General features: G+C 33.0%; 2 protein-coding genes across 2 annotated transcripts; both read right to left on the bottom strand.

Annotated features, from left to right (window-relative positions):
* Positions 1-15,620: 15,620 nt before the first annotated feature.
* LOC133292237 (myb-related protein 306-like) lies at positions 15,621-17,280 on the bottom strand. Its single transcript, XM_061490628.1, has 3 exons — positions 17,113-17,280; positions 16,760-16,889; positions 15,621-16,505 (listed from the first exon to the last, which is right to left on the bottom strand). The coding sequence occupies exons 1-3, from the start codon at positions 17,243-17,245 to the stop codon at positions 15,791-15,793; spliced, it is 978 nt and encodes a 325-aa protein (XP_061346612.1). The 5' UTR covers positions 17,246-17,280; the 3' UTR covers positions 15,621-15,790.
* A 5,434-nt stretch (positions 17,281-22,714) lies between these two features.
* On the bottom strand, positions 22,715-25,940 carry LOC133292246 (uncharacterized). Its single transcript, XM_061490642.1, has 4 exons — positions 25,565-25,940; positions 24,683-24,998; positions 23,839-23,998; positions 22,715-23,397 (listed from the first exon to the last, which is right to left on the bottom strand). The coding sequence occupies exons 1-4, from the start codon at positions 25,739-25,741 to the stop codon at positions 22,929-22,931; spliced, it is 1,122 nt and encodes a 373-aa protein (XP_061346626.1). The 5' UTR covers positions 25,742-25,940; the 3' UTR covers positions 22,715-22,928.
* Between the last annotated feature and the right edge of the window lie 1,579 nt (positions 25,941-27,519).

Raw genomic sequence — 27,519 nt, 5'->3', positions numbered from 1 at the left:
ACAGTTTTGAGTAGTAGATTTACTGGTTCAATTGGCAATCGCAGGACGTTATGCGAAATTCAAATCAATAAAACAAGGCAAAGCCAAAACCTTCGCATGAGGCATTTAAGACTTTTTCCTTATCACCAAGGCAAACTAACTAGTTGGCTTTGATTTTTGTAATTTTAAAAAATCTGAAAAGAATCATATTCTTTCATGCAAAATGAAAGATTTCATTTTCATTTCCGGTGAACATAAAAAATATTTTAATTTTATCTGATGATATTTTGTCATATAATTAAAGGAGTATTTGACAAAGATAAGAACTATTTAAATATGTAAAATTTTATAATTTATTAATGCATAATTAAAACATAATATGAAAACTTTTAAACTAACAATAAATAAAAATTAAAAAGTATAATATTCTTATAAGTATGACTGAATTCAATTTTTTTTTAAAATATAATTCTGTTTTTTATTATATTTATAGGAAAATGTTATAGTTACTACTTTTTTTCTTACTACTTGTTAGTACCAAATCTTAACCATTGATTTCTGCAAATCTAACGGTTATAATTTATTGGGTCACATTTATTAATTAATAAAATTTTAATAAATTATAACCGTTAGATTGACGAAAATCAACGGTTAAGATTTGATAGTAACAAGTAGTAAGAAAAAAACAGTAACTATAACCTCTCGCATATTTATATTGTAGAATTTTGTTATATTACACTTCTATAACTTTTTCAACTATAACCAAAGGAAAATAATATTTATTTAAAAGATTAAATAATTATATTCAAATTTATTTTAAATTGACTTCAGAAATTTTTATCTACACTTGTAGTTTTATTATCTAAAATGATGTGACAGGTCAATTTAAATGCAACACATGTGCTCAAACGCATACATCAATAAGATGACACGAATGTAGATATAATTTCTTTAGATCCTAATAATAATGAAAGATATCCAATGATAATATGATAAGTTTTGTAATGTAAAATTGAAAATTACACAATTAATAAAAAAAAATTAAAATTATAATATTTGAAATTAATTATATCTACCCCTAGACTCATGCAAGAGTTATTTAACATGAAATTGTATAATGCACAAATTTATTTAACTTTACGGCAAAAAGTAACTTGTATTTAAAATAATAGAAATATAATAATTAAATTTTGATCACTTGATTAGAAAAAGTTTTTTTAATGGAAAGAACTAAATATTTTAAAATTTTAAATGTAATGAATTACAAATAATTTTAATATAATTACACTTGCCTATATTATAAGGTCGACATGACTAGAGAAACAGGGTAATTAATAACAACATGTGATATTAATTACGTTTACGAAACAGGATGAAACATTACTAAATCAGGTTTAACCGGCAGTCATTTTTTAATCTATTATAATGTTTCTAATTTATATTTATTATATATTATTATGTAAATTCAATTAATCGATTCTAACATTGACCAGTATCCGGTTCAAGTTTAATAATCAACGTCCAGTACAAGCAAGATAAATGCTCAACATGCCCAGAGAAAGAGGGCAATTAATAACAACATGTGATATTAAGTACTAGCGAGTACATGAGTATGTTGGATAGTACATATAACAAAAAGTGTATTAGTTGTAAAATTATTTGTCTCGTGTATAATATTAAGTGTCATTTGATTTAATTAATAAAAGGGCATAATAGTAATTGACTCTTAAGAGAAGTTATTTAAAGTATAATTGTTGATAGGTGCAGTTATATAATAGGTAATAGAGAGTTTCTTATAACAGGGTCTTTTTGAGAAACTGACGGTCCATCATTGTCTGCCCATGAAAATTGTATTTCATCCCTATCAGAAGAAGATACAAGAACATAAAAGGGTCAAGACTCTGAGAAAGTATTCTACCGTTAAAGATCTTCCGCATTTATGGACAAAAGTATGTTTATGTGAAACTCATGAATTCTAAAGATCCTCTTTCATGTTCTTGATGTGGTTGTTGTTGAACATGAATCACTGATTAAATGCTTACATGTGGTATCAGAGGATGTGTTTAATAATTTATGTTTTTCCATAAATAATTATGAATGAATTCTTAATTCATGAAAAGATAGGGTTTTTGAAAATTCTTGATCACCATGACTGTTGATTCCTCTGGATTTTATTATTGAAAATTCTTATTTGAAAGGAATGAGAAAGAAATCCATGTTTTGTTATTAAATTATGTCCAAGTACTGTTGATATTGTAATCATTTCACCGTGCGTTCATATTAATGTTGCAATGGCATTCAAGTTTTATCGTTTTCGTATTATGAGAGAAGAATGAACGGTTTCGTTTTCTGGACAATGGCGCGAGACCGCGCGGTAATGGCGCAGGTCCGCGCCACTTTTCTGGTTTTCGTATTGGATCCCCGGCGCTGGATAGCGCGGTAGAGGCGCAAGTCCGCGCCACTTTACTGGATTTTTTATAGGACCACCGCGCGGGATCGCTCGAGAGCGGTGCTCACTCGCGCCGATTCTCTGGTCCTTGTTTTGACAGATCGTGTCACTGTCATATGTTTATTCCAATTTATGAATTATTGGAAAACTTGAAAGGACATTGATACATATGAAAGTTGGACAAAGTTTTGGAATTAAATATGGTAGATATGTTAGTCACCAAAGTGACCAAATCTTGAAGAGTTATTTTAATTTCAAATATTATGATTTTGTTTCAATTACCATGATTGTGATGTTATGAAGAGTATGAAATAATTTTCATGTTGTGGTATATTGAAGTTCATTATTATAGGACAGTTAGGGATCAACCCAAAGGATGATTATTTGTTTTATAAAATGAACATGGACGTTGGTATTGTTGGTATACTTCCTTGCATCTGGACATCCAAAGATGACAAATATTTCTGATAGGGGTATGCATCATTGCCAAATTATGTGAAATTTTTATAGCATCATTATGGTTAATGTTGTATGTTAATGGATCCCCAAAGGTGAACATTAATATGCATTGAAGTTGGTATATTTGAATATGTGAAGTATGTTAGTATGTGATGTGTATGACTCAAAGCATTAATGTTTTTAAATGTTACTTCTCACAGTACCTGTTGCCACACATTCCATGTTCTCAACTGTTGCAGTTTTTAATGGGCTGAACTTCTTTGAATGGAAAGAGCAAATCCAATTTTACCTTGGGGTAATGGATATGGATATGGCTCCTAGAGAAGAGATACCTGGTGCTGTTACTCCTGAAAGCACTGAGGATGAAAGGAACCATTTTAAGAACTGGGAAAGATCCAACAGATTAAGTCTGATGTACATGAAAATGAGCATTGCAAGCAACATTAAGTCAGCTCTTCCACAAACTGAAAGTGCCATAGAAATGATGAAACTTATGGAAGAACGCTCCCAAACCGCTAATAAGTCTCTTGCTGAGACACTTATGAGTATACTGACCACCATGAAGTTTGATGGTTTGCGTACTATGCATGAGCATGTTATTGACATGAGAAGCATTGCGGCAAAATTGAAATCATTGGGAATGGTTGTGGATGAGAATTTCCTGGTGCAGTTCGTATTGAACTCATTACTGTTTGAGTATGGTCCTTTCCAAATGAACTATAATACCATGAAAGATAAATGGAATGTGCATGAATTGCATAGTATGCTAGTTCAGGAGGAAACCAGACTCAAGAATCATAGAGCTCATTCCATCAATTATGTGAAGCATCAAGGAGCTGAAAAGAATAAAGCTAAGAAGCATGAGAAAAAGGAGGAGGAGGAGGACCCCTTAAGATGGATGAGGCCTCTTCTTCTAAAATCCACAAAAAAGAAAGTAATGCAAAGATGAGATGCCATTTCTGTAAAAAGGAAGGGCATTTAAAAAAGGATTTCCTGAAACGTAAGGCTTGGTTCGAAAAGAAAGGTAAGTCTAGTGCTTATGTATGTAATGAATCAAACCTGGCTGAAGTTCCTTATAATAAGTGGTGGATTGATTTTGGTTGTACTACTCATGTTTCTAATACAATGCAGGGATTCCTTATGACCCAAACCACAAGGCCAAATGAAAAGTTTGTCTTTATAGACAATAGAGTGAAAGTTCTGGTGAAAGCTGTTGGGACTTACCGTTTAATTCTCGATAGTGGATTTCATTTGGACTTATGTGAAACTCTTTATGTCCCTAGTATATCTAGGAATTTAGTTTCATATTCCAAACTTGATGTTGCTGGATACTCTTTTAAATTTGGTAGTGGTAGTTTCAGTTTGTACAAGCACAATCATTTGATTGGTAATGGTACTTTATGTGATGGATTATATAAATTATGTCTTGATAATATTTATGCTGAAACGCTTATGACTCTGCATCATAACGTTGGTACTAAACGTACCTTAATTAATGAATGTTCCGTTTACTTGTGGCACAAACGTTTGGGACACATTTCCAAAGAAAGAATGAAAAGATTGGTGGAGAATGAAATACTTCCCGATTTAGATTTTACTAATTTAAATATTTGTGTGGATTGTATTAAAGGAAAACAAACAAAACACACAAAGAAAAGAGCCACAAGAAGCACTTAGCTTCTTGAAATTATACACACTGATGTATGTGGTCTGTTTGATGTTAATGCCTTCAATAAAGAAAAATACTTTATCACCTTCATTGATGATTGTTCACGTTATGGTTATGTCTATTTGCTGCATGATAAGTCTCAAGCTGCAAATGCTTTAGAGATTTATATTAATGAAGTTGAAAGGCAATTAGACAGAAAGGTGAAAATTGTCAGGTCTGATAGGGGTGGTGAATATTATGGAAGGTATGATGAAAGTGGACAATATCCGAGCCCATTTGCTAAATTCCTGGAAAAGCGTGATATTTGTGCTCAATATACAATGCCCGGTACACCACAACAGAATGGTGTATCAGAAAGGCGTAATAGAACCTTACTGGATATGGTTAGGAGTATGTTAAGCAATTCTTCTTTACCCGTTTCATTGTGGACTTATGCTCTAAAAACTGTCATGTACGTATTGAATAGGGTTCCTAGTAAGTCAGTTCCAAAGACTCACTTTTGAACTTTGGACTGGAAGGAAACCTAGTATAAGACACCTGCATGTTTGGGGTTGTCAGGCAGAGATTAGATACTACAATTCGCAAGAAAAGAAACTGGATGCAAGGACAATCAGTGGTTATTTCATTGGTTATCTAGAAAAATCGAAAGAGTATAGATTTTATTGTCCTTATCATACTACGAGGATTATTGAATCTGAAAATGCAAGGTTCATTGAGAATGGTGAAGTTAGTAGGAGTGAAATACCAAGTAAAGTGGATATTCATGAAGTGAGAATACAAGTTCCATTGACTTGTAGCTCTAGCAAAGTCGTTGTTCCTCATGTTATTGAACCAATCAATAATAATGAAGGACGAGTTGATGATCCCACTACTCATGAAGAAATCATTGTTGATGAACCGAATGAACCCATAGTAGAAGAAGCACAACAAATAGCATTAAGAAGATCTCAAAGAGAAAGGAGATCTGCCATTTCTAATTATTATGTGGTATATATACAAGAGTCTGAATTTGACATGGGTGTTCAGGATGATCCAGTAACATTTTCACAAGCCAAGAATGGTGATAATGGTGATAAGTGGTTAGATGCCATGAAATATGAGTTGAAATCTATGGAACAGAATAAGGTTTGGGATCTTGTTGAGTTACCAGAAGGGTGCAAGAGAGTTGGTTGTAAATGGGTCTTTAAAACAAAACGTGTCTCTCATGGTAACTTGGAACGTCACAAGGCCAGACTACTTGCAAAAGTATTCACTCATAAAGATGGCATTAACTATAAAGAAACTTTTTCACCAGTTTCAAGGAAGGATTCTTTAAGAATTATTATGGCATTGGTGGCTCATTATGATCTAGAGTTACACCAAATGGATGTGAAAACTGCCTTTCTAAATGGGAATTTAGATGAAGATGTGTACATGGACCAACCAATGGGGTTCATAGAAAAGGGTAAAGAGCACATGGTGTGTAAACTTAAGAAATCAGTATACGGACTTAAACAAGCTTCACTACAGTGGTACCTTAAGTTTAATGATACCGTTGTTTCCTTTGGATTTAAAGAAAACATTGTTGATCGGTATATATATATCTAAAGATAAGTGGGAGAAAGTTTATATTATTGATTATGTATGTTGATGATATTTTGCTTGCAACTAATGATCTTAGTCTTTTAAATGAGACTAAGAAGTTTCTCTCTAGTAACTTTGAAATGAAAGATATGGATGAGGCAGCTTATGTGATAGGAATAGAAATATTCCGTGATAGATCACAAGGACTGTTAGGTTTGTCTCAGAAAGCATACATTAATAAAGTTTTAGAGAGATTCAGAATGGAAAACTGCTCATCATCTCCAGTTCCAATTCAGAAAGGAGATAAGTTTAGTCTCATGCAATGTCCCAAAATGAATTGGAACGAAAAGAAATGGAAGCAATTCCGTATGCATCTTTAGTTGGGAGATTAATGTATGCTCAGACTTGTACGAGACCAGATATTTGCTTTGCAGTTGAGATGTTGGGAAGTTACCAAAGTAATCCCGGTATGGATCATTGGAAAACTGCAAAGAAAGTTCTGAGATATTTGCAAGGAACTAAAAGTCACATGCTTACTTATAGAAGGTCTAACGACCTTGAAGTGATAGGATACACATATTCAGATTTTGCAAGATGCGTAGACACAAGAAAGTCTACATGTGGTTACCTGTATCTTTTAGCTGAAGGAGCTATATCATGGAAAAATGCGAAGCAGACTGTAATTGCTGCGTCCACTATGGAAGCTGAATTTGTGGCATGCTTTGAAGCCACGGTTCAGGCTAAATGGCTACGAAACTTTATTTCAGGGCTTGGATTGGTCGACAACATTGAAAAGCCGCTGAAAATTTATTGTGATAATTTTGCAGCAGTCTTCTTTTCTAAAAACGACAAGTATTCCAAAGGTGCTAAACATGTGGAATTGAAATACTTTTCCGTTAAAGAAGAGGTTCAGAAACTTAGAGTGTCTATAGAGCATATTAGCACTGATCTTATGATAGCTGATCCCTTGACGAAGGGATTACCGCCCAAGACGTTTACTGGTCATGTGTGTAGAATGGGCATTATGTCAGCTAGTGAATGATGATACTTATTGTTATGTATTAAATGTCGACACTCTGAGCTCATTGATGAATATATGTTTATGATATTGTCTTGTTTTCAATTTATGTATGCATGCAAGTATATGTGATGATATTGAAAATATTTATGGTCCGTAATGAAGACATTATTGTTGGACATAATGTGTACTTCCTATTAGAGTATCATGTTAGGAAGAAGAGTCAATATAGTGGTGCATGGAAGGGACTATGCCAACTTGATAGTATAGAACCGCCATGAATCATGTTGATTTCATTTCTAATAATGATTTATGATGAGGTCAGTGTATGGAACCTTTAGCCTAGTAAATGCACATTATAATGAATGTTGATTAAATCATGAAGGGACACCTCATGACATAAGCCAAGTGGGAGAATGTAAAACTATTTGTCTCATGTATAATATTACGTGTCATTTGATTTAATTAATAAAAGGTCATAATGGTAATTGACTGTTAAGGGAAGTTATTTAAAGTATAACTGTTGATAGGTGCAGTTATATAATAGGTAATGGAGAGTTTCTTATAACAGAGTATTTTTGAGAAACTGACAGTCCATCATTTTCTGCCCATGAGAGTTGTATCTCATCCCTATCAGAAGAAGATATAAGAATAGAAAAGGGTCAAGACTCTGAGAAAGTATTCTACCGTTTACAGATCTTTCGCATTTATGGACAAATGTATGTTTATGTGAAACTCATGAACTCTAAAAATCCTCTTTCACGTTCTGGATGTGGTTGTTGTTGAACATGAATCACTGATTAAATGCTTACATTACTTACCAAAAAGAAAAAGAAAAGTGTATCTTTGGGGGAAGATGATATGCCTTTTTTCTCGAATGGGGGATTAATTTTTTTTTTCTGTGGCAAAATTCAATGCATCCGTTATTTCAATAAGGGATAATATTCAGAGCCGTACTTCAAAAATAAGGTGACAGAAAGAGATTGAATGAGGATACCTCCCGATTATTCAAAAAAAGAAATATATGTTCCCTAATGTCTTGATATCGTGACTACGTATACATAATCAATTTTTCAAAACTTGTAAATAACTAAATCTCATGCCACTATTATATATACACATTATGTTCAAGATTTGAAAAATGTTAAAACTAGTTTAAAATTATAATATACTTTTTCTCAAAAATTTAAACAATTTGTATATTAAGTAAAACAAGAATATATACAAAAAGTCACTTCTCCAGTTGCAATGAATTAGTCCATTGAATTATAAGAGATATATACATATAAAGAGTGTAAAGATCTGAATCCTCAAACATACACTTCTTCGCTTATCAGGTTTCCTTTGAGCATTCCTAAGGTCTACTCCAGTGGTACTCCTTTTCTAGATAGGGACAAAATAAAAAAAGGGTAACTGTGACTCTAACTGATATTATTATCATGTTAACTTATTTTTACAATTAATTATTTTCATTTATATAATATTTTATGTAGCCCAACTTTTAATTATAAATTTTTTTGGAACATTTTTATTTATGAAAATGCCTTATGTATATCTTTTCATATAATGTAATTAATATTATATTATGCGTTTAAATTTGATTTAATATTAATTATAACTTTTTTGCATTGTTAATTAATTATATGTTGTGAAAAATTAAATTCTTACAAAATACATTAAATGTATTTACGTATAGGATTCCTTCAAGTTGTTGAGAAGTTGGTTAAATTAGTACTCTTTGCTATTAATACATTCGACAATCATGAAAGTATACAATCAAACACACAAGCACGGCACATATAAGACACAGATAATTACATCAGCTGATGGAAAAAGGCAAATAAGTAAAATTTGACAATAATGCTCTAATCGGTCATTTCTCATCTAACCAATCTATCTATTAATCATGTGTTTTATTTACACCTCGTCTTTATATATGCTTATGACTTTACTTTGAAGTTTGACCAATGCTAAGCCTATCTAATATGTAGTTTTGCGAGAAAAGATTATTCTGCTTCCTATTGTTTACGACTTGCTTCTCTCTAATCATTCCATATCTCATTATTATAGTATCTAGTTAAAAAAAAATCATAACTTAATATCGTTCATTCAATTTTTTTCATTCAGTTACAATCATTTATTTAAAAATAATTTTATGAAATAATATATTTGCTTTATTATTTTTTCTCACCCTACAAAGGAAATTTGTAGACATTTCAATTGCACGATCAGATACGTGCAATTATTTGCTCTTCTAATTGAATGTGCATAATTAAATAGGCCGTGCTTACGTCTACTTCTAGAATCTTTGTATAGTTCTGAAGATATGAAAAAAATTGCTTTTCCTATTTTTTTTTTATTTTTTTTAAATAACAACTCAGAGACGAGCACAATTGGAATTTCATCATTTGTATTTGACGCCACCATTTATAGCTAACAGAAGAGAACACGAGGAACACTTATCTTTACAGTTACTTTGTGAACGACCGACAACTTTAAGAATCAATGACTGTTTCTATATATTAATATAAGATTTTTTAGTGTACTTTTTCTTCGCTCGCACACTTTTTTGAAAAACTTCACAGGAGTTCACTCATCCCAGAATTGCTCTAAGTCAATCATTCTTAACTTTGGAGTTCTTCCGTTCCGGGCTACCGAAAAACAGATGCATCTTGTTAGTATAGGTAGTACCAATTATTTCTTATAAGTTATTCTCAATTGTACCGTCCCATGCCAGCATAGTCTCTGAAATTCCTCTCTTTCAGGTGTTAATTCGATTCATTCATGTACCCCGTAGCTGAAAGCCTACCAAGAGGAGTCGTTCCTTGTCCATGCCCTTTCGCATCAACGATCACTCCTCATCTTCGTCGGCGTGGGGGATGTTACACTTTTGTATGTTACACTTTTGTACTAAGATTCTAGAGTTTTTATTACGTCACATCGTAGGCCAAATCACAACACCTAGAAAATCTCGAACCTCTGTAGAACTCGTCGGAAGATCCACCTTGGCAATATCAATCGTAGGAACCAAAATCAGAGCCCATAACCTCTGTCACGCTGCCGCCGTCGTGGCAACCAGACCGTCGGTTATCGACAATGTTGTTAATTGTAATGGAGCTATATATTATTTTGGTTAATATTCGTGGAAAGAAGAAGGGGCAATGACACGTGGTATGTACAATATAGGTCTGTTTGACAACTCATAATTTAACAATTTGCCTTTAGCGGAACAAATAGACGCATATTTTTTTTATAAAAGAGTTAGATCAAAATTAATTAAAAGAAAAACTAAAGAAGGATGAAAACGTATTTATGGAGATTAAAAACATCTCTAAACCTTTTACAAAATTATCAAATAATGAGAATATTTACTCAACAAACATCTCTCTCTCTCTCTCTCCCCCCCCCTAAACTCTTCAATCCATGTACATATCAGAATAAGGGGTGATGAAGATAAAACATAATGTAAGGATCATGTTGGAATAGAAGATTCTATATGTTGTTATGATTTGCTGTGATATGTTGTAACCTGTAGTTTGTTAGGATATGTATAACTGAGTCCTATTGTAATTAGGTGTAGTTACTTATCTTTAGGAAGTTGTTTTACTATTTGGTAACAGACTGTTTGGTAACAGCCGTAACAGCCTATTCTATTTAAGATACATTGATGTACAGTTTTAAATCAAATGGAAATACTATCAATTGATACCATTTATCATGGTATCAGAGCGATCCCTTGTTAAAAAAAAAAAAAAAACTTCTGCAACGTGTAGACTCTGAAAACAGTGAGCATGAGATAGCTTCTGTTGAAGATGGCCAATGAAAACAGCAGCAGGTTGAAGCCATCAGACCCTGGATCACCATTCTATCTGACTGGATCAGATAGCCCAGGGATTCTTTTAACAACCGTTATGCTGAGAGGAGAAGCCAACTAAGAGAATTGGGAAAAGTTTGTTGAACGTCCTCCATGCATTCACTGCGAGAAAACTAATCATGAAGCCTCTCGATGCTGGCAAGCATTTGGCTATCCTGGACGTGGTGGTAGCAGAGGACGAGGACCTGGACGAGGACGTGGACGTTTCGGTGGTGATAGGAGCAGTAACCCACAAGGAGGATTCCATGCAAAGCCATTTGGTGCACACGCAGCTCAAACGGAGGAACCACTAGAGCAAGCAAATGCATTCGCCGTTTTGACACCTGACGTGGTGACACAATTGTTATCATTGGTTGACAACCCGCAACGCTCAAAGGACAAATTAAATCGTAAAGATTCCCATTGTCACTGGCTTATAGATAGTGGTGCATCACGCCACATGACAGGGGTATTGGAATTGCTGGAGAATGTTACAGATGTTGAACCTTTGGCAATCGGTTTACCCAATGGAGCTATTACTTATGCTGTGCAACAAGGATCTGTTTCGTTTACTCCTTCTTTTTCATTATCCAATGTCTTATTTGTGCCAAATTTAAAGTGTAACTTGATATCTGTATCTCAGTTGGTACGACAACATAATGTTGATGTGGTATTCACTAATAATAGTTGTGTTTTGCAGGACCGCAAGCTGAGGACGGAGATTGGATTGGGTGATCACAGGGATGGTGTGTATGTGTTTCGACCAAGCCAAGCAGTAGCTTTAACAGTTTGCTCCAGTGATACGCAAGAACTTTGGCACAAGCGGTTGGGCCATGCATCATCCGAAGCACTTTCTCTGATTCCTTTTTCTAGTAGCATTCGATTTGGCAATGTAAACAATAAGGCATGCGATATTTGTTATCGTGCCAAACAAAATCGATCCTCGTTTCCCATTAGTGATCGAAAGAGTAATAAAATTTTTGATCTTCTTCATTGTGATACATGGGGTCCTTACCGCACTTCCTCTTTCTCTGGTGCTTATTATTTTTTAACGATAGTCGATGACTTCAGTCGTGCTGTTTAGGTTTGTTTGATGGGTGACAAAAGTGAAACTTTTGGTGTGTTACGAAAATTTCTTTTAATGGTGCAAAATCAGTTTAATACAATAGTTAAGAGTATTAGATCAGATAATGAAACTGAATTTACTTCCAACAAGATGATTGAATTATTCACTGCCAATGGTATATTTCATCAGAAATCATGTGTTCATACGCCGCAACAGAACGGTCGGGTAGAACGGAAGCATAGGCATATTCTAAATGTGTCTCGTGTTCTTTTGTTTCAAGCAAACTTGCCAATCAAATTCTGGGGAGAGAGTGTGATGACAGCAGCTCATATTATTAATAGAACTCCCACAAAGCTTCTCAATGGCAAAACTCCTTATGAGCTTTTGCATGGATCTGTTGCTGGTTACAGTCACTTAAGGATATTTGGCTGCCTATGTTATGCGGTGACACAACCAAAACCTACAAACAAATTTAGTCCACGGTCTAGGCGGTGTATGTTTGTTGGTTATCCTCATGGGCAGAAAGGTTGGAGAGTGTATGATCTTAATACTAAGGAATTCTTTGTGTCACGAGATGTCAGTTTCCACGAAGATGAGTTTCCTTTTGTTGCTATAAGTGTGCCTACACCTAGCCCATCATTACCTACATTTATACCAATAGATTCTAATGATTCTGCCAATCCAGTATCTCAATCAACTTCAAATGATTGTGAGGCAGAAGTGCAGTTGGAAGATAGGGGGAGTGTCCATCAGTCTGAAAGGGAGCCGAATGAAGATTCTACATCAAATGCTGATCAAGTGCAAGGGAGTGAGGATCCAGCTCCTGCTCTCGTACAAAGGAATGAAGATTCAGCTCACGAACTTGTGCAAAGAAGTGCAGAATCAGCTCAAAACGATTCTCTTCGTCCAGCACGCACACGAAGGCCTCCGTCCTATTTGAGTAACTACAAATGTAATCTGATTGAGGCACATACATACACTCCCAGTCTCACCTCTTCTAGCTCCACCTCAGGTATACGGTATCCAATTGCCAACTATGTGAATACTAACAATTTTCTTCAAAACATCGAGTTTTTGTTGCTGCTATTGATGCAGGTAGTGAACCTCGGTCATTTAAAGAAGCAATGACCAATGATGTTTGGCGTAAAGCTATGGCTCAGGAGATACATGCACTAGAAGAAAATAATACGTGGACTATCACTGATTTACCTGCAGGCAAACATGCCCTTCCATGTAAATGGGTATATAAAATTAAATATCATTCCAATGGTAGCATCGAGCGCTACAAAGCAAGGTTGGTAATTGCAGGTAATCATCAAGTTCCAGGAGAAGATTTCCATGAAACTTACGCTCCTGTAGCGAAAATGGTGAGTGTTAGAACTCTACTCTCGGTTGCAGCTGCAAAAGGTTGGTACTTGCACCAAATGGATGTTCATAATGCGTTTCTTAATGGAGAACTGGACGAAGAAGTGTATATGCGCATACCGGCAGGCTTTAATCAAGGACAAGGAAGAAAAGTGTGTCGTTTGCAAAGGTCGTTATATGGCTTACGACAATCTCCCAGGAATTGGTTTGCAAAGTTGAGTTCCTCACTTATTAAATACGGTTTTGTTCAATCCGAAGCAGATCACACTTTGTTCACTTTGAAGCGTGGTTCTACCTTCTTGACCATACTAGTCTATGTTGATGATTTGGTGTTGGCAGGCAATGCTTCCCAAGCATGTCAAGAGGTTAAGATTTATCTTAACAAGTGTTTTAAAATTAAAGATTTGGGTCACTTGAAATATTTTTTGGGCATCGAGGTTGCCCGTAGCAATGAGGGTATCTTCTTGTGCCAACGAAAATATGCATTAGATATCCTCAAAGAAACAGGTTTGTTGGATTGTAAACCGGTTCAGTTTCCAATTGAACATAATTATCGCTTAGCTCTGGCAGATGGACCTGACTATGATGATCCAGGTCGCTATAGAAGAATTGTCGGCAAGCTAGTGTACCTTACGATCACTCGTCCTGATTTGAGTTATGTAGTGCACACTCTTTCACAGTTCATGCAAGCTCCAAAGGAAGCACATTATGAGGCTGCCATTCGGGTACTAAGATACATCAAAATGAATCCTGGCCAAGGTATCCTCCTTTCTTCCAAAAGTGATCTCAAAATTCATGCTTTCTGTGATTCAGATTGGGCCAGCTGCCCTTTAACTCGCCGGTCAGTTTCTGGGTTCTTCATTATGCTTGGAACCTCACCTGTTTCTTGGAAAACAAAGAAGCAACTCACTGTCTCACGCTCTTCAGCAGAGGCTGAGTACCGCTCCATGGCTGCCGCGATAGCAGAATTGATATGGTTGAAGTCTTTTCTTGCTTCACTTGATGTTATCCATGATGATCCTATGGAATTATGTTGTGATAATCAAGCCGCTATACATATCGCGGCAAATCCTGTGTTCCATGAGCGAACTAAACACATTGAAATTGATTGCCATTTTGTCCGGGAAAGGTTGGTTTCTAAGACGATTTGAACTACTTTTGTTCGTTCTCATTTGCAACTCGCAGACATTTTCACCAAAGCACTTGGTCGTGTTCCATTTCTTGCCGTTCTTTCCAAGTTAGGCATTTTATGTCTTCATGCTCCAACTTGTGGGGGAGTGTTGGAATAGAAGATTCTATATGTTGTTATGATTTGCTGTGATATGTTGTAACCTGTAGTTTGTTAGGATATGTATAACTGAGTCCTATTGTAATTAGGTGTAGTTACTTATCTTTAGGAAGTTGTTTTACTATTTGGTAACAGACTGTTTGGTAACAGCCGTAACAACCTATTCTATTTAAGATACATTGATGTACAGTTTTAAATCAAATGAAAATACTATCAATTGATACCATTTATAAGATCATTATTCTAATTAATTACTTGGGGACAATACAGTACCTCAGTCCTCACTAACAACGCAATACCCCAAGTGCTAAAAATACATATACATAAACGCTTATAATTAGACGAGAACATTCTTATTCGGCATATGGGATAGCAAGAAAGAAATGGAAAACTTCGATTAAATGAAAAATTTATCAATAATCCAATATCAAGTTTTAGTACGCTTTTAACTATATGTAAATATTGGATAAATTCTATATTTTATTCATCTATCCATTGGTATCCTACACAATACTACAACAAGGGTTAGTTTATTTCTTTCCATAATCTAACTTCATTGGATTTTCATGAGGTCTGAACTTAGTGCTTTATTTGGAGTAGATTAATTTTCAGGGAAAAATAACATTTTTTCAAAGCTCTTTCAATAAATTTTAATTTAAAGTTATTTTTAATATAAAATAAATAAATCCAAGCACACACATATTTAAGACGAAGGGATTGGTACTAAAGCATTAGATAAATTTCAATTATCTAGTTTTCATTGATAAATAATGCTGGAATTCTTTGTAACCCTAGATGAATTGTAAACGCTAAATTCGAAACATACAGTGAATAATTAATGTCCAAAATACAAACACAATTTGAACTCTTATTAATTGGTACAAAGCATAATTAAGAAGGATAAATTAAGATGTACTTGTAATGTACAATTCTTGTTTGTAGAGTAAGAGGGTGTTATCTTCCTACTCATGAGATCCAGAAAAAGTTCCATTTGCAAGAGCTCAAGTTTTCTAAGAGTTCTTACCACTAAAATTAAAAAAGCCATAACAAGGGATCTTCAGTGCCTAGGTTGAGCTGCTTTCTAAAACAAACTTGCGGTACTTTCTTCCAGTGACATATTCATTAGATCTTCATGACATTGAACTGCTCCATCATCAAAAAGCCACTTCTCAAGCAACGTAAGAGGGACTTGTGTCTCCAAGTTTGGCCTCCTTTCATCTTGGAAGAGACCAACCCTCGTTGTGAAGTTGTTGTTCTCTTCAACTGAGCCATCAGATTTGAAGGAGTTGAAGGTCATTAAGGAATCAAAACCATGATCTGGTGTACATGCGTTGGTGGTGCTCAGTGCTCCCTCACTAGAACTAGATCCTGTCGTGACCATGTTATTGTTGAAGGAATATCCTGAATTTGTATCAGTTAACTTTGGTGATTTCGTCCAGTTTTCAAGCAATCGAGCTATGTTTTCGCAGCTTGATGCGTATGGGGATGATGCATGGTTTGGTTTTGTATCAAAGGTTAGGTGATGAGAATCTGAAGGATTTGTATCAGGCAAAATATGGTTTGGTTTTTGAAGGGACAAAGCATCAGATAAAGCTTGCTTGGCCATTTGAATATCTGTTTGTAGCCTTCTCTCCCATTGACCCTTTTCATGTGAAGATTTAGAATGTCCTTCTTTTTCAAGACCCTCTTCAGTCCCAGTTTGTTGTTTGTTGAGCTTCTTCTTCAAATGGGTATTCCAAAAGTTTTTTATGTCATTGTCTGTCCTCTGTGGAAGATAGGAAGCTATAGCAGCCCATCTGCAAACCATTATTAATATAATTATTACCTCATTTCAGAAATTTAATTACAAAAAGATTGGCAAAATTAAAATACATGCAGCAGATCCAAAACTTCCTTTCTTTTAATATTTTTGAGTTTAATTTGTTTCTTCATTTCATTAATCTTGTAATAATTGAGTTACTATATATGTTGAAGCTTATAAATAGCAAATATATATTTGCAGAAAGCAAAGCAAACAGCTGGTAGAAAGATGCATGAGAGTAACTAGTACCTGTTACCCAAAAGAGCTTGAAGGTGGATTATCATCTTCTCTTCATGATCAGTGAAGTTACCTCGTTTGATACCTGGTCGAAGGTAGTTAGTCCATCTAAGTCTGCAGCTTTTACTGCATCTCATCAAACCTAGAAAAATATAAAATAAAAAAAATAAAAATAAAAATTAATGGCTACGAAATCAGTTATTACATCTCTTCCCAACAATACATATATATATATATATATATATATATATATGAAGCTCAAAAAAGCTATAAGCAAAGAAATGAAAACTGAATGAACAAATTAAAGAAGTATATATGTAATTAGGTTAATTAATTAATTATGTGTATATATATATATAAATTACCAGTATTGATGGGAACTGATCTCCAATTCCCTGGTCCGTGTTCTTGAATGTAAGAGACCAAGGTGATGTCTTCCTCTGGAGTCCAAGGTCCTTTCTTAATCCCAATTTTGTCAAAGCAAGGTGGCCTCCCCATGTTATGTGATCTAGCTAGCTAGAGCTCTTTCTCTCTTTTCTTTTTTGAATTCTGAGAATGACCCAAATCGATTCTTCTTTAAGTAGATTATATATAAAGCTCAATTCTCATTAGATCTCTCTCTCGCTTACTTCCTTCTTAGCAATGCAGAGACAACCCTTCACAACTAGAACTTTCTTTTTATAGAGAGACAAGACAACCAGCTGTATTTAATAGCTAGGAAATTTCTTAAGCACAAGCCACATAAATCAATATTAAATGTGTCAAAGTATTTTAAAAATTAATATATTTCTTTCCCCCGTAACTCTCCTAATTTTTACACACGTTTAATGACAACTTACAAATAAGTATATTCTCCGGAATGAATCATCTATATTTCATTTTATAACATCATCATATTTTCATATAATCAAATTGTATTAAAAAAATTTCAGTCATTCATTCATAAATCTTCATATTAAATTATCATTTTCTTATTTTTATGTTACTGTTGATCTTCAAATAAAACATTAGATGATTCATTTTCGTGTCTTTGTACATGGCAAATATTAATTTGATTCTCTATGTAAGAATTTCTCCAATCACCTACGAAAGGATAAAAGAATTACTCTTACTTTGCAAAAGTCAGCTATACGTCAACTCCATGTCTCTCTTTCTTTCTCCCTTTGGGTAAGCATTATAAACTACATATGATAACAAATCCACGTAACATTAAATATGGCAACTGTGGAAGCAGTCAGATCGTAAGGGGGGAAAAAACATCTATTTGACTACTTTATTTTCGGTGGTTGCTATTATACTATCAATAAGTTATTTTACATTTACGCCAACGAGTTTTAGCTTAAATATATTACAATCAATTTGTGTGGATGCAAAAAGATTTCGAGTTCAATTGTTAATAATACTTTATAGATAGATTATTTATTAATACAATTATAAGTTTGAAAGACGTAAAAATTAACGAGACAACTTTTTTTTTTAACTTTTTAACATAAAAATTATTTAAAATTTATCTGCTGATTGCTTATTTTTTTAATTATTAATAATTTATTAAATTTGTTACTCTATATATATACTCCTTCTCATTCTTTTAAAAAATATTGTTACTTTAATAAACTGTAATTATTATAAAAAAAATTCAACAATTAATAAAAAAACCTTGCGGCTTTGATATTTCATTTTCTCCATCTGGAATAGATAAGTACGTTTATAGTATCTAATATTGGTTTTTTACAGAATAAGTTGTTTTCGATGTAATTAAACCTCTGACATCGGAGAAAACCTTTGGTACAATTGCTGTAAGTACATCAATGTTAAAAGGGGAAATTTTTTTGAAACTTAAAAGAAATTATATAAAAAAATAAGGGTTAAAATGATTTTTTTTCCTTTTTTAATAAAAAAGAATACCGATTTCAGTTTCCCGTAATAAAGAAATTTCCCAGACCTGGCGATGCATGATTGATCATGATGTGGCTCGAAAGTCATCTGAGACCGTCAGACATTTAAGTAAAAATAGAGGCTGCTGATTTGAATTTGAAAAAAAATGAAAACCACGACTTTTCTTGTTAGTTCAAAAGCTACCATGAGATATTGGCAATCTATTGGTAGCAGTTAGCACAAAGCTAACGTGAGATATTGGCAATCTATTGGTAACACAAAGCTACCATGCTTATATTAATTAATGGATTTGTTTTACTCATGTACAGAAACTAAAAATAATAAAGGAATAATATTTATGTTTTTTGCTTCAAGAATCTTTTTATCACATTTATATAAAAATAAATGGATTTTATTTAAAAAAAAAATTCTCCTCTCTTCGTTCACTTTTATGTGAATATAATTGAAAAAAAAAAACTCTACAGAAAAAGTAAAAATATTTTCTCTTAATAATTATTATTATATTTTGATTGACATATTATTACCACTCACGCATTTCAAAAGCTCCCTTCTCCTCTGGCATGATGTGTAGAGAGGTGTTTCTGCACTCAAATTGTGTGCGCAATAGTTTCTTGTTGTTTTTTCTTTTTTTCATTTCCTGTTTGTATAAAAAATAATTGTTAAATAAACATTAAAATATTTAATCAATTTAAAAAGGATTTACATCGTTTTTAAAGGGAGAGAGATAATATAGATGATGTTTTATGATAATGTATTTTAAGGGGAAAAGTGTCTGTAATTATTTAATACGTTTGCCTAGTATGGAATTTCAAAATCTTTTTAGGTCACTTAATCGCCGGTACGATCCGCTCCTATATATACGAAAATTTCAATATTGCTAGTGGCAGCACTGGTATCAGGAGTGGCTAATATAGCTTTTGTTGTCGAATCTAATAAAAGGGTCTTATCAAATGTATAATATTATGACAGAGATCTAACTACCTGCTATATATCTGCATCGCGACATATATATATAGTTCTCAGTTCTTTATATTACGTAATCTTTTAAGTAAGATCCTAACTAACCTCTCCACATTCTCTTTACAACCACTGGAAGCACATGGTTGGAAAACCTTACACACAAGTCATTAGGTTTGTTTTAGAGGTGAGGGGTTTGAGTAGGTTGTATTAGGTTATATGTTCAATTTTTATTTGTATAAAAAAAAATAAAAAATCCTTACACACTTAGCGTGCCAATTTTCCGTATTTCAAGTTGTTCCTTTTAATACTATCGTTATAATTAATGGGTTAATGAAGAACACAGGTCTAATTTTAAATTAAACAGCCTATTTCAATTTATTACATGTAACAACACAGTTTACTTTATAGAAAATGACGTATGTAATCTATCCATAAGTAATCTATTAATATTATCTTAATTTAGTCTCTAATTTTTTTAATAAACGCACCACTATTTTTTGAAATTAGTGTTTATCATTTTAAATGACATAAAAATTGTGTCATTTTAGTCAAAATTACTATGTTGTGTTTTATAGTAAGAGAAACAGAAATCATGATAAAAGAAAGTGAGAGAATTTTTTTAATTTAAATATTAAATAAAAATAGTAATTTAACTAAAATGACTGTTATTTAAAAGGACAAATATTTTTTCTTATTTTTTTTATAAAGATCACCATGAAAAAACTAAAATTATAAAATATTTTTTAATTTTAAGTACATTATCGTCAAATACTTCTCAGTCTCTTGTACTTATATAATTATAACTCACTTCATTGTCTCTTTATTTGTTTATGTTTTATCTATAAAAAATAGAAAATGTGAATTGACTGGTATGTAATGCCAATCAATGCCTTACATATAGTGATTTTATTTTGAGTATTAATAGTTTTAAAAAGTGATTATGTAAAAATATTTTACGTTATTTTTAACCATATCTTTGCATGTAATTAAAAAAAATTAATTTAACTTCTTATGTGAGTAATAATTAAAGTCTTCCAATGATTTCTCATTATATAATTAAATGATAATTTTGAGGTATTTAATATTGATCATAAATCCAAAAACTAATATTTCTTTTGGCTGATAATGAAATGAAAATTTTTCAAGAGCCCTAAAATAGGAAACAACCGTCGTGAAATTACCCGAAAAAAAGCGATTTATACTACACAACTCAAGCATTTTTTAAATAAATTATTCAATAACATATTTTTAATAAGGGTTAGGTTATACTTATTACCAGCTTTGTTATCGTAGGATTAAAATCAAATCAACGGTTACAAAGTAACATCATGTGAGAGTCGTTGATTTGAGTTTGATCCAACGATATCAAAAATTATAGTAAGGGGTAATAAGAAAAAATGGTAGTAAGTACAATCTTCCTTTTAATAATTGAAATTATTTATATTTTCACATTAAATGTCAGACAATCTTATATATATATATATATATATATATATATATATATATATATATATATATATTATTCATTAACAATAACAAAAGTAAAATTAAAAAGAGAAAATAAGTGATATATAGAAGCCGCCATCAAACTCTAAAGACAAACAGTTGTGCGGATGAGCAGTGACATTATATTACTTCAACGACGAATACATGAAAATGTTATAGATGAAAATAATTGTTTCAATAATAAGTATGTTGAAGGAAAACTCAAAACTCAAACATATATCTAGGGTACAACTTACTAGTGTATTTCATATCATCTCATAATCACCTTTAAAGATATTTCTAAATCTTATATATGTTCCTAAAAGCATAGGCTCTCTTAACATCCAAGCTTTTATGATTGAAGGAAATATATAACAAAGCAAGTTTTTAAAGCGACAACATAAAACTAAAATCATATCCTTTATTCACCATGCCCATACCACTTTTGTTCATCCCTAATAAGATGAGTAGCTACATCAACATTATTAATTTTAGCATGTTGTTATTGAATGTTCTAAGAGTACTAGTTAAGGAATTAAAAAAAAACAAATATTAAATAAAAACAAAAGCATTTAATATATATAATTTTTTTTAAAAAAAATATACTTTTTTAATATATATTTATTTTTATTTCTTAGAGTACTTGTTCGGAATAAGTACAATCCTCTTATTTTTAAACATGACATGACACATCGAGTGACATAATTAAGACCAATGTACGTCGGAATTGATTTAGGGTTTCGAAAATTGGATGGCATATGGGAGTTGGTTATATAAGAGCACGAGAGACAAGAACAATGAGCTGTTTGGTAGGATCAGTGTATTAAAATTGGTCCCGCATATTGATTATTAAATGATAATGTAGAATTCTAAAATTTCTACCTCAAGAGAAACCGACCATTGAAAGAGCTATGTGGTTCTTCATTTGTAATCAAAGCGAAAGCACAGCTTAAACCAAACTCAGCCATAGATTCAATCTTCCCATTTTCACTCTTATCGACAGGTCCTAGATTATTTATAATTGGTTTCAAGTAATAACTCTTTTTTATTATTGGGTTTTGTATCTATAATTTAACATGACCACAACAACTTTCCTACACACACAACATTTTGTGGGACCCACAATTTTTGAAACCAAAAAAAAAAAAAAAAACTCTAGCACGCAAAACGAATCTCTATAACATAATACAATCACTTTTCCTACAACATAACTTTATTATTTTTTGGTAGAAGTTAACCTAACAAAAATAAGTTGTGCTTTCAATTATTCAGAGTAAGTATTTTGAACCTTGTTTTATAATGTAGAAATTCATTTACTCCGAGAGGCATTTTAACGGCTGAGAGATCCACGAGAAACTAAATGAATATGTTGGTATCAGGAAACACCTTAGTCAATAAAGATTGATTAACTAGTAAAATCGATTTGTCTCTGCGTAAAATAAACCAATCTCCCCCTCAAACTTTTTTGTATAAATTATATACATATTTGAAAATTAAAAATTATACGTCTTAAATTACTAAGAGCAATCATATAATAATATCACATATCTAGATCTAGGCATCTAATATGCTATAAAAAAACATGAGAATCCTGTGTTTTTAAAATCTTATATATAAAATGTCTCAATATATATCTCAGCCAAACAAACACCTGTGAGTACATCCTTCCTATGAAAACTTATTTTGGTATCAGTTCTTTCAACTATACAAACAACAGGGGTGGAGTTTCCATTGACACGGTTTATCCACCAACATGCAGAGGCGGAAAAGCTGAGTAACACCAATGATATTGATAATCCCTATTTGATATATAAATTATTAAAAAAAAAAAGTGTCAATTTTAAGCCAAAGAGCCAAAATATTCTCGCAAGAACTGATAAAGCTCTTCTGCCACCATAGCAGGATACTCCTCTTGTGGAAGAAGAGCACCAGGCACTTCCACAAACTTGGTCACCCCTTTGGATCCCCTAAGAGCTTCCATCTCAGCCTTAGACCTCTTAGGAGAGTCTTTGGTTGATACAACCAGGACTGGTGTCTTTCCCTCCAAATCTGCAAAGAGTTGAAGAAACTCCTCGCGAGATGTTACTGGGTCTAATTGCCCGGTCAGAAAAGCAGCAGGTAGGTATCGTGCTCCTTTTCGTTTTGTCAATGCATATCTGCTTTCCACAATTTCAGGAGTCACATTATCAGGGTTGGCATATACATGGGATTTGTACTGTGATTGGATTGCATTCTCATTGCTCACAAGCATGTTGTACATCATCCAGCCAACTGCAGGGGCCTTTAAGGTGCCTCTTAGAAGACCATACCTGTCATGTTTACAGGGAAGGGAGAAAAGAAACCGGTTATATAGTATATTGTGAAACAATGTAATCTGGTTGTGACATACGCGGTTCTTTGAATTTTATATCAATGAGAATTCTAGGGGAAATCAAACAACATTTGGCGGAGTAGGGGAAAATGAGAAGATCTTTTAAGGGGCAGGAATAACCAGTTATGCAGATGGAAATAATTAAGAAATGTAGCACTGTATCCTTTTACTGCCTCAACAACTGCAAAGAAATTTACCCTGAAGTTAACTATTTTAAAATTTCAGTTAAGAAATATTTGAGTTCATTGGGTTAAAATTTACCTTCCTTTCATTAGATACTAGAAAACCATGCTACAGATTTCCAAAAAAAAAAAAAAAACATGCTACAGTAATCAGTAAAGAAAGAGTATGCCCATTGGAAAAGGGAGCATCAAAGTACCTTGTTTCCATGCTCGAATCTCGACCAAACACAATAGGAAGGGGACCAGCCCAAGTTGGTGCAACAGCAGCTATGGCTTTGGGCTTCACCAGACCCTTTTTTGCGGCACGGATTATTGTTGACGCAGCATGCCCTCCTCCAACAATTACTAAATCATTTTCTATTTTAACACGAACAATGTTAGTCATAAAAACTGTTCAATACAAAGTCAGGACATATTAAATTACTAATGGAAATAAATATACATCCTCGAAAAAATAAATCAAATAGAAGACACTCAATAGATAAACGCAAAACATACTTTGCCTCCACAATCACAGGAAGCATCATGATAGATGTAAGCATTCAATAAAGCAATAGAAGAAACATGGCACAACAAAAAATATCTACCAATTTGATTTAAGAGACAGAAAAAGAATGACTATAGATATATATAGGAGATGAAATTAACCAATCAGGTAATCCCTAGCTCAACTGTGTAAAGACCTTCTCATTTTCCTAGTGCCAGCTAAAATGAAACTGAGACTTTCTAGGCTATAGATTTCTCATATATCAAGAGGGGGGGGGGAAACCAACATAAAAGACTAACTTAGCAAAATTCCTCAAACACATAATCCAATGTAGTGGAAGTTAATAGATTTTAATTCCTAAACGTCTTAACTAAAAAACAGACAGAAACAGATATACAAATTGAAACTGCTCAAAACAAGTAAAATATGGAATTAATTGTAAGTAAATATTCTTAAGAAGAAATAAATAATAGTTGCAACCTAACTATATAGCTTAATCCAATGGTAACTGTTAAGTGAAAATTATTAAAAAGGATAATGTACTCCACCAGTACCTGGTTGTTTTATTGGACCAGTAGGAGAATTGATGAGATCAACCAAAAAATTTTCCAAGACATCAGCATTGTAATCAATCTTTGGCCGATCAGAATAACCCAGACCAGGCCAATCAACAATAGTTGCTCGCCAATTGACGTTGCTATTACGTTGAACAATTTCTCCAGCCACTAATCTCCATTCCTCAACAGTGCTGACATCAGAAATGGTTGGCATCATCAAGATATTTTGGGAAGGCTCGGGACTCTCCTTTACATGTTCCTCATAATAAATGTTTATAGAATTGTCCTTGAATTTCCATTGCCAATTACTAGCCTGATGGGAAATGGAAAAGGCAAGGCATCATGCATTAGGCAAGAAATGGTTGCAAACTCAGACACAAGTCTTTGAAATTTTGTATCATAATTAAACAAGCATCCAAATTCCAATTGTGAATAATCAAATGAAAGACAATTGCTTTTACAAATAAAAGAAGTAAAACAAAAAAATTGTTTATTACATAAAATCTTCTACATAATGGACTTACTGAAGTTCAGATAAACTACAGCCTTATTTCTTTGATCTTTATTTTGGTGTGTTTAAGTAATTGTAAAACACTAAACCTTAACAACGTTCAAGGGTATATGTAATATGTATCTGTCTGGTTTCTTAGTTTATCTCTTGAATGGGGGGAAGCGAGTGTTAAATTGATCAAAGAAAACAAAGTTTAGCAACGAACAAATACACAATCGTTCCGTTTTGCCCATGTGTCTAATGAATAATCTTCACGCGTCTATGAATTTAGCACAATAGTTTAAGGAAACCAAGGAAATATTTTGGTGAACACCATCTACAACAATTTACCGAAACAATTAACAGTTAGAGAGGCTAGTTATTCTCACCTTCAATGTGGAGGGTTTGTCGTTGGCAGAGACGTTGGAAAAATCCAGAGTAGTTGAAGCTCGAACCTTTAGGGGATTAAGGACATTGACAGAGTGAGAGAGAAAGGGTCTACGAAATTTGGCGTAAAGGTTCAAACTTGGAGATGAATTAGGCATAAAAGTTGAAGAGAGCGCCATCAGAGGAGGCAGAACTTCAAGAATGAAGATGGGTAATGGTGAAAGCTGAAAATGAAAAGTTCAACGAGGAGATCTAAGGTTAAGACAAAGGAACCACAGCAGAAAATGCTGACCAAGGACCCAATGAGATTTTTGGTCGGGGAAGGTAAAGTAAAATGACAACTGCTAATTGGATGTCCGATACCATCTTTCAAAATATCTCATTGACGTCCCATGTTGTTCTCGAAATATTACTTGGCTTATGGAATGCTCCAATGCCAGTGTTAAATGGATTATATTTGTTTCATTTTATAACGAGATAATTAAATTTTTTACACGTATAAAAGAAGGATGAATTCTATTTTATTTTATTTTTTCTCTCTTTTCTCTTATTTATGGATTTTATTTGTAATTTTATTTCTACAAAATAAGATAACTATTTTCTTACAAAATAAAAAAATTATTTCTCTTATTAAATTCACGAAAATAGAAAATACACCATTTTATTTCATTTAATATTTTGTAGGAAAAATAGTATTAGGAAAAATGATTTTTGCTTCATAACCAAAAAAAAGTCTGGCCACTTAAATATATTTCTTTTATTTTCTCTCTCCAACATTTTGTTTCAGCGCGCAGGTAGATTTTTTTTCTATTTTTAAAACAGAAATCATATGTCCATAGTAATAATAATGAAGTTATAAATAGATAAAATCATATATAAAGTTGTTATACGTAGCAATGACAGGTGTATGGTTATAATTCTGCATATTTTATGTTTTCACCTTTTATATGGTTATGATTTTTCACATTAAATGTTTTAACTTATATATATAAAAAATTTGTCACTGCTACACGTAAAACGCCCGCAGAAAAATCGAACCTTTATAATTATTGGGAAAAATTACTCTTATGCAACATAACAGTAGTTTTATCTCCAATAGACCCATCGAAAACCATGACACTATTTTTTCTTTTTCTTTTTAAATGGCGGGCCCAACCACATATTTGTCTACAATATGAGAGATCTTCTCTCATGCAACAAGAGATTAGATGAATCCATAATTATTATCATTTTATCTACTTCCCTAACAAAGAAATAAAAACTTTATTTCATTTTATCATAAAATATTTACATATTGGTTCGTTATTTTATTTAATTCTATTCCATCAATCATTATATATAAGTTTAATTAAATTTTTGGTTTCTATAAAATAGGTTGTTATACGTGTGAAAACAATATCAAGTATCAAAGTCCATCAGTATAACTGCCCAAAGCTAACTCTAACTAACGTTAGTTATTCTGTTATCATTCACGTGTATCACTCTCTTTATCGAGTATGGACTATAAATACAATATAGCTCCATAATGTACAACATGAATCATTTTCAATTCTTAATACATAAAAGCTCTCAAAGCTCTTAATTTCGTCTTTTTGTTTTTCATCTTCATCACGAGTATCTCTAATATCTTTTGATCCGGATAAAATGCAGTAGGCCCATTAGAGGTCCAATAACGTACAAAGGAGCCCAATCTTATGAAGGGTCCAGATTAAAGCGCGATGGTCAACATCGCGCGCATGGCAGGACACGATATTCCCATCGCGCATGAAACCGCCCTTTGGTATAAGATCCAGAAATAAGGAAGTTAACTTAAGAACCAAGGCAAGCTCACCGCGCCTTTGAACTAATAAACATAAGACAACACCAGCTGGCCGCGACTCTATCAAGATAGCTTGATATTAAGAAGATAAGGCTACTTAAGTCCTAGCCTGACCTGCAACCCAAGCATGGCCAATCA

The sequence above is a fragment of the Gastrolobium bilobum genome, unplaced genomic scaffold (genome assembly GCF_033153095.1).
Source record: "Gastrolobium bilobum isolate Gb01-03AN ecotype WA unplaced genomic scaffold, APGP_CSIRO_Gbil_v1 utg2182, whole genome shotgun sequence".
Lineage (NCBI taxonomy): Eukaryota > Viridiplantae > Streptophyta > Magnoliopsida > Fabales > Fabaceae > Gastrolobium > Gastrolobium bilobum.
The sequence above is the reverse complement of the archived record's forward strand: the minus strand, read 5'-3'. Positions and strand labels throughout refer to the sequence as shown.

What these genes read in the sequence shown, in the direction of transcription:
- LOC133292237 (XM_061490628.1), bottom strand. Translation starts at nt 17,245, where the DNA reads ATGGGGAGGCCACCTTGCTTTGACAAAATTGGGATTAAGAAAGGACCT. An exon ending in ATCAGTTCCCATCAATACTG is followed by an intron (nt 16,890 to 17,112) that starts GTAATTTATATA and finishes ATATTTTTCTAG; the next exon opens with GTTTGATGAGATGCAGTAAA. An exon ending in CAAGCTCTTTTGGGTAACAG is followed by an intron (nt 16,506 to 16,759) that starts GTACTAGTTACT and finishes AATGGTTTGCAG; the next exon opens with ATGGGCTGCTATAGCTTCCT.
- LOC133292246 (XM_061490642.1), bottom strand. Translation starts at nt 25,741, where the DNA reads ATGGCGCTCTCTTCAACTTTTATGCCTAATTCATCTCCAAGTTTGAAC. An exon ending in TGGTCCAATAAAACAACCAG is followed by an intron (nt 23,999 to 24,682) that starts GTACTGGTGGAG and finishes GTGTTAAAATAG; the next exon opens with AAAATGATTTAGTAATTGTT. An exon ending in GATTCGAGCATGGAAACAAG is followed by an intron (nt 23,398 to 23,838) that starts GTACTTTGATGC and finishes TAAACATGACAG; the next exon opens with GTATGGTCTTCTAAGAGGCA.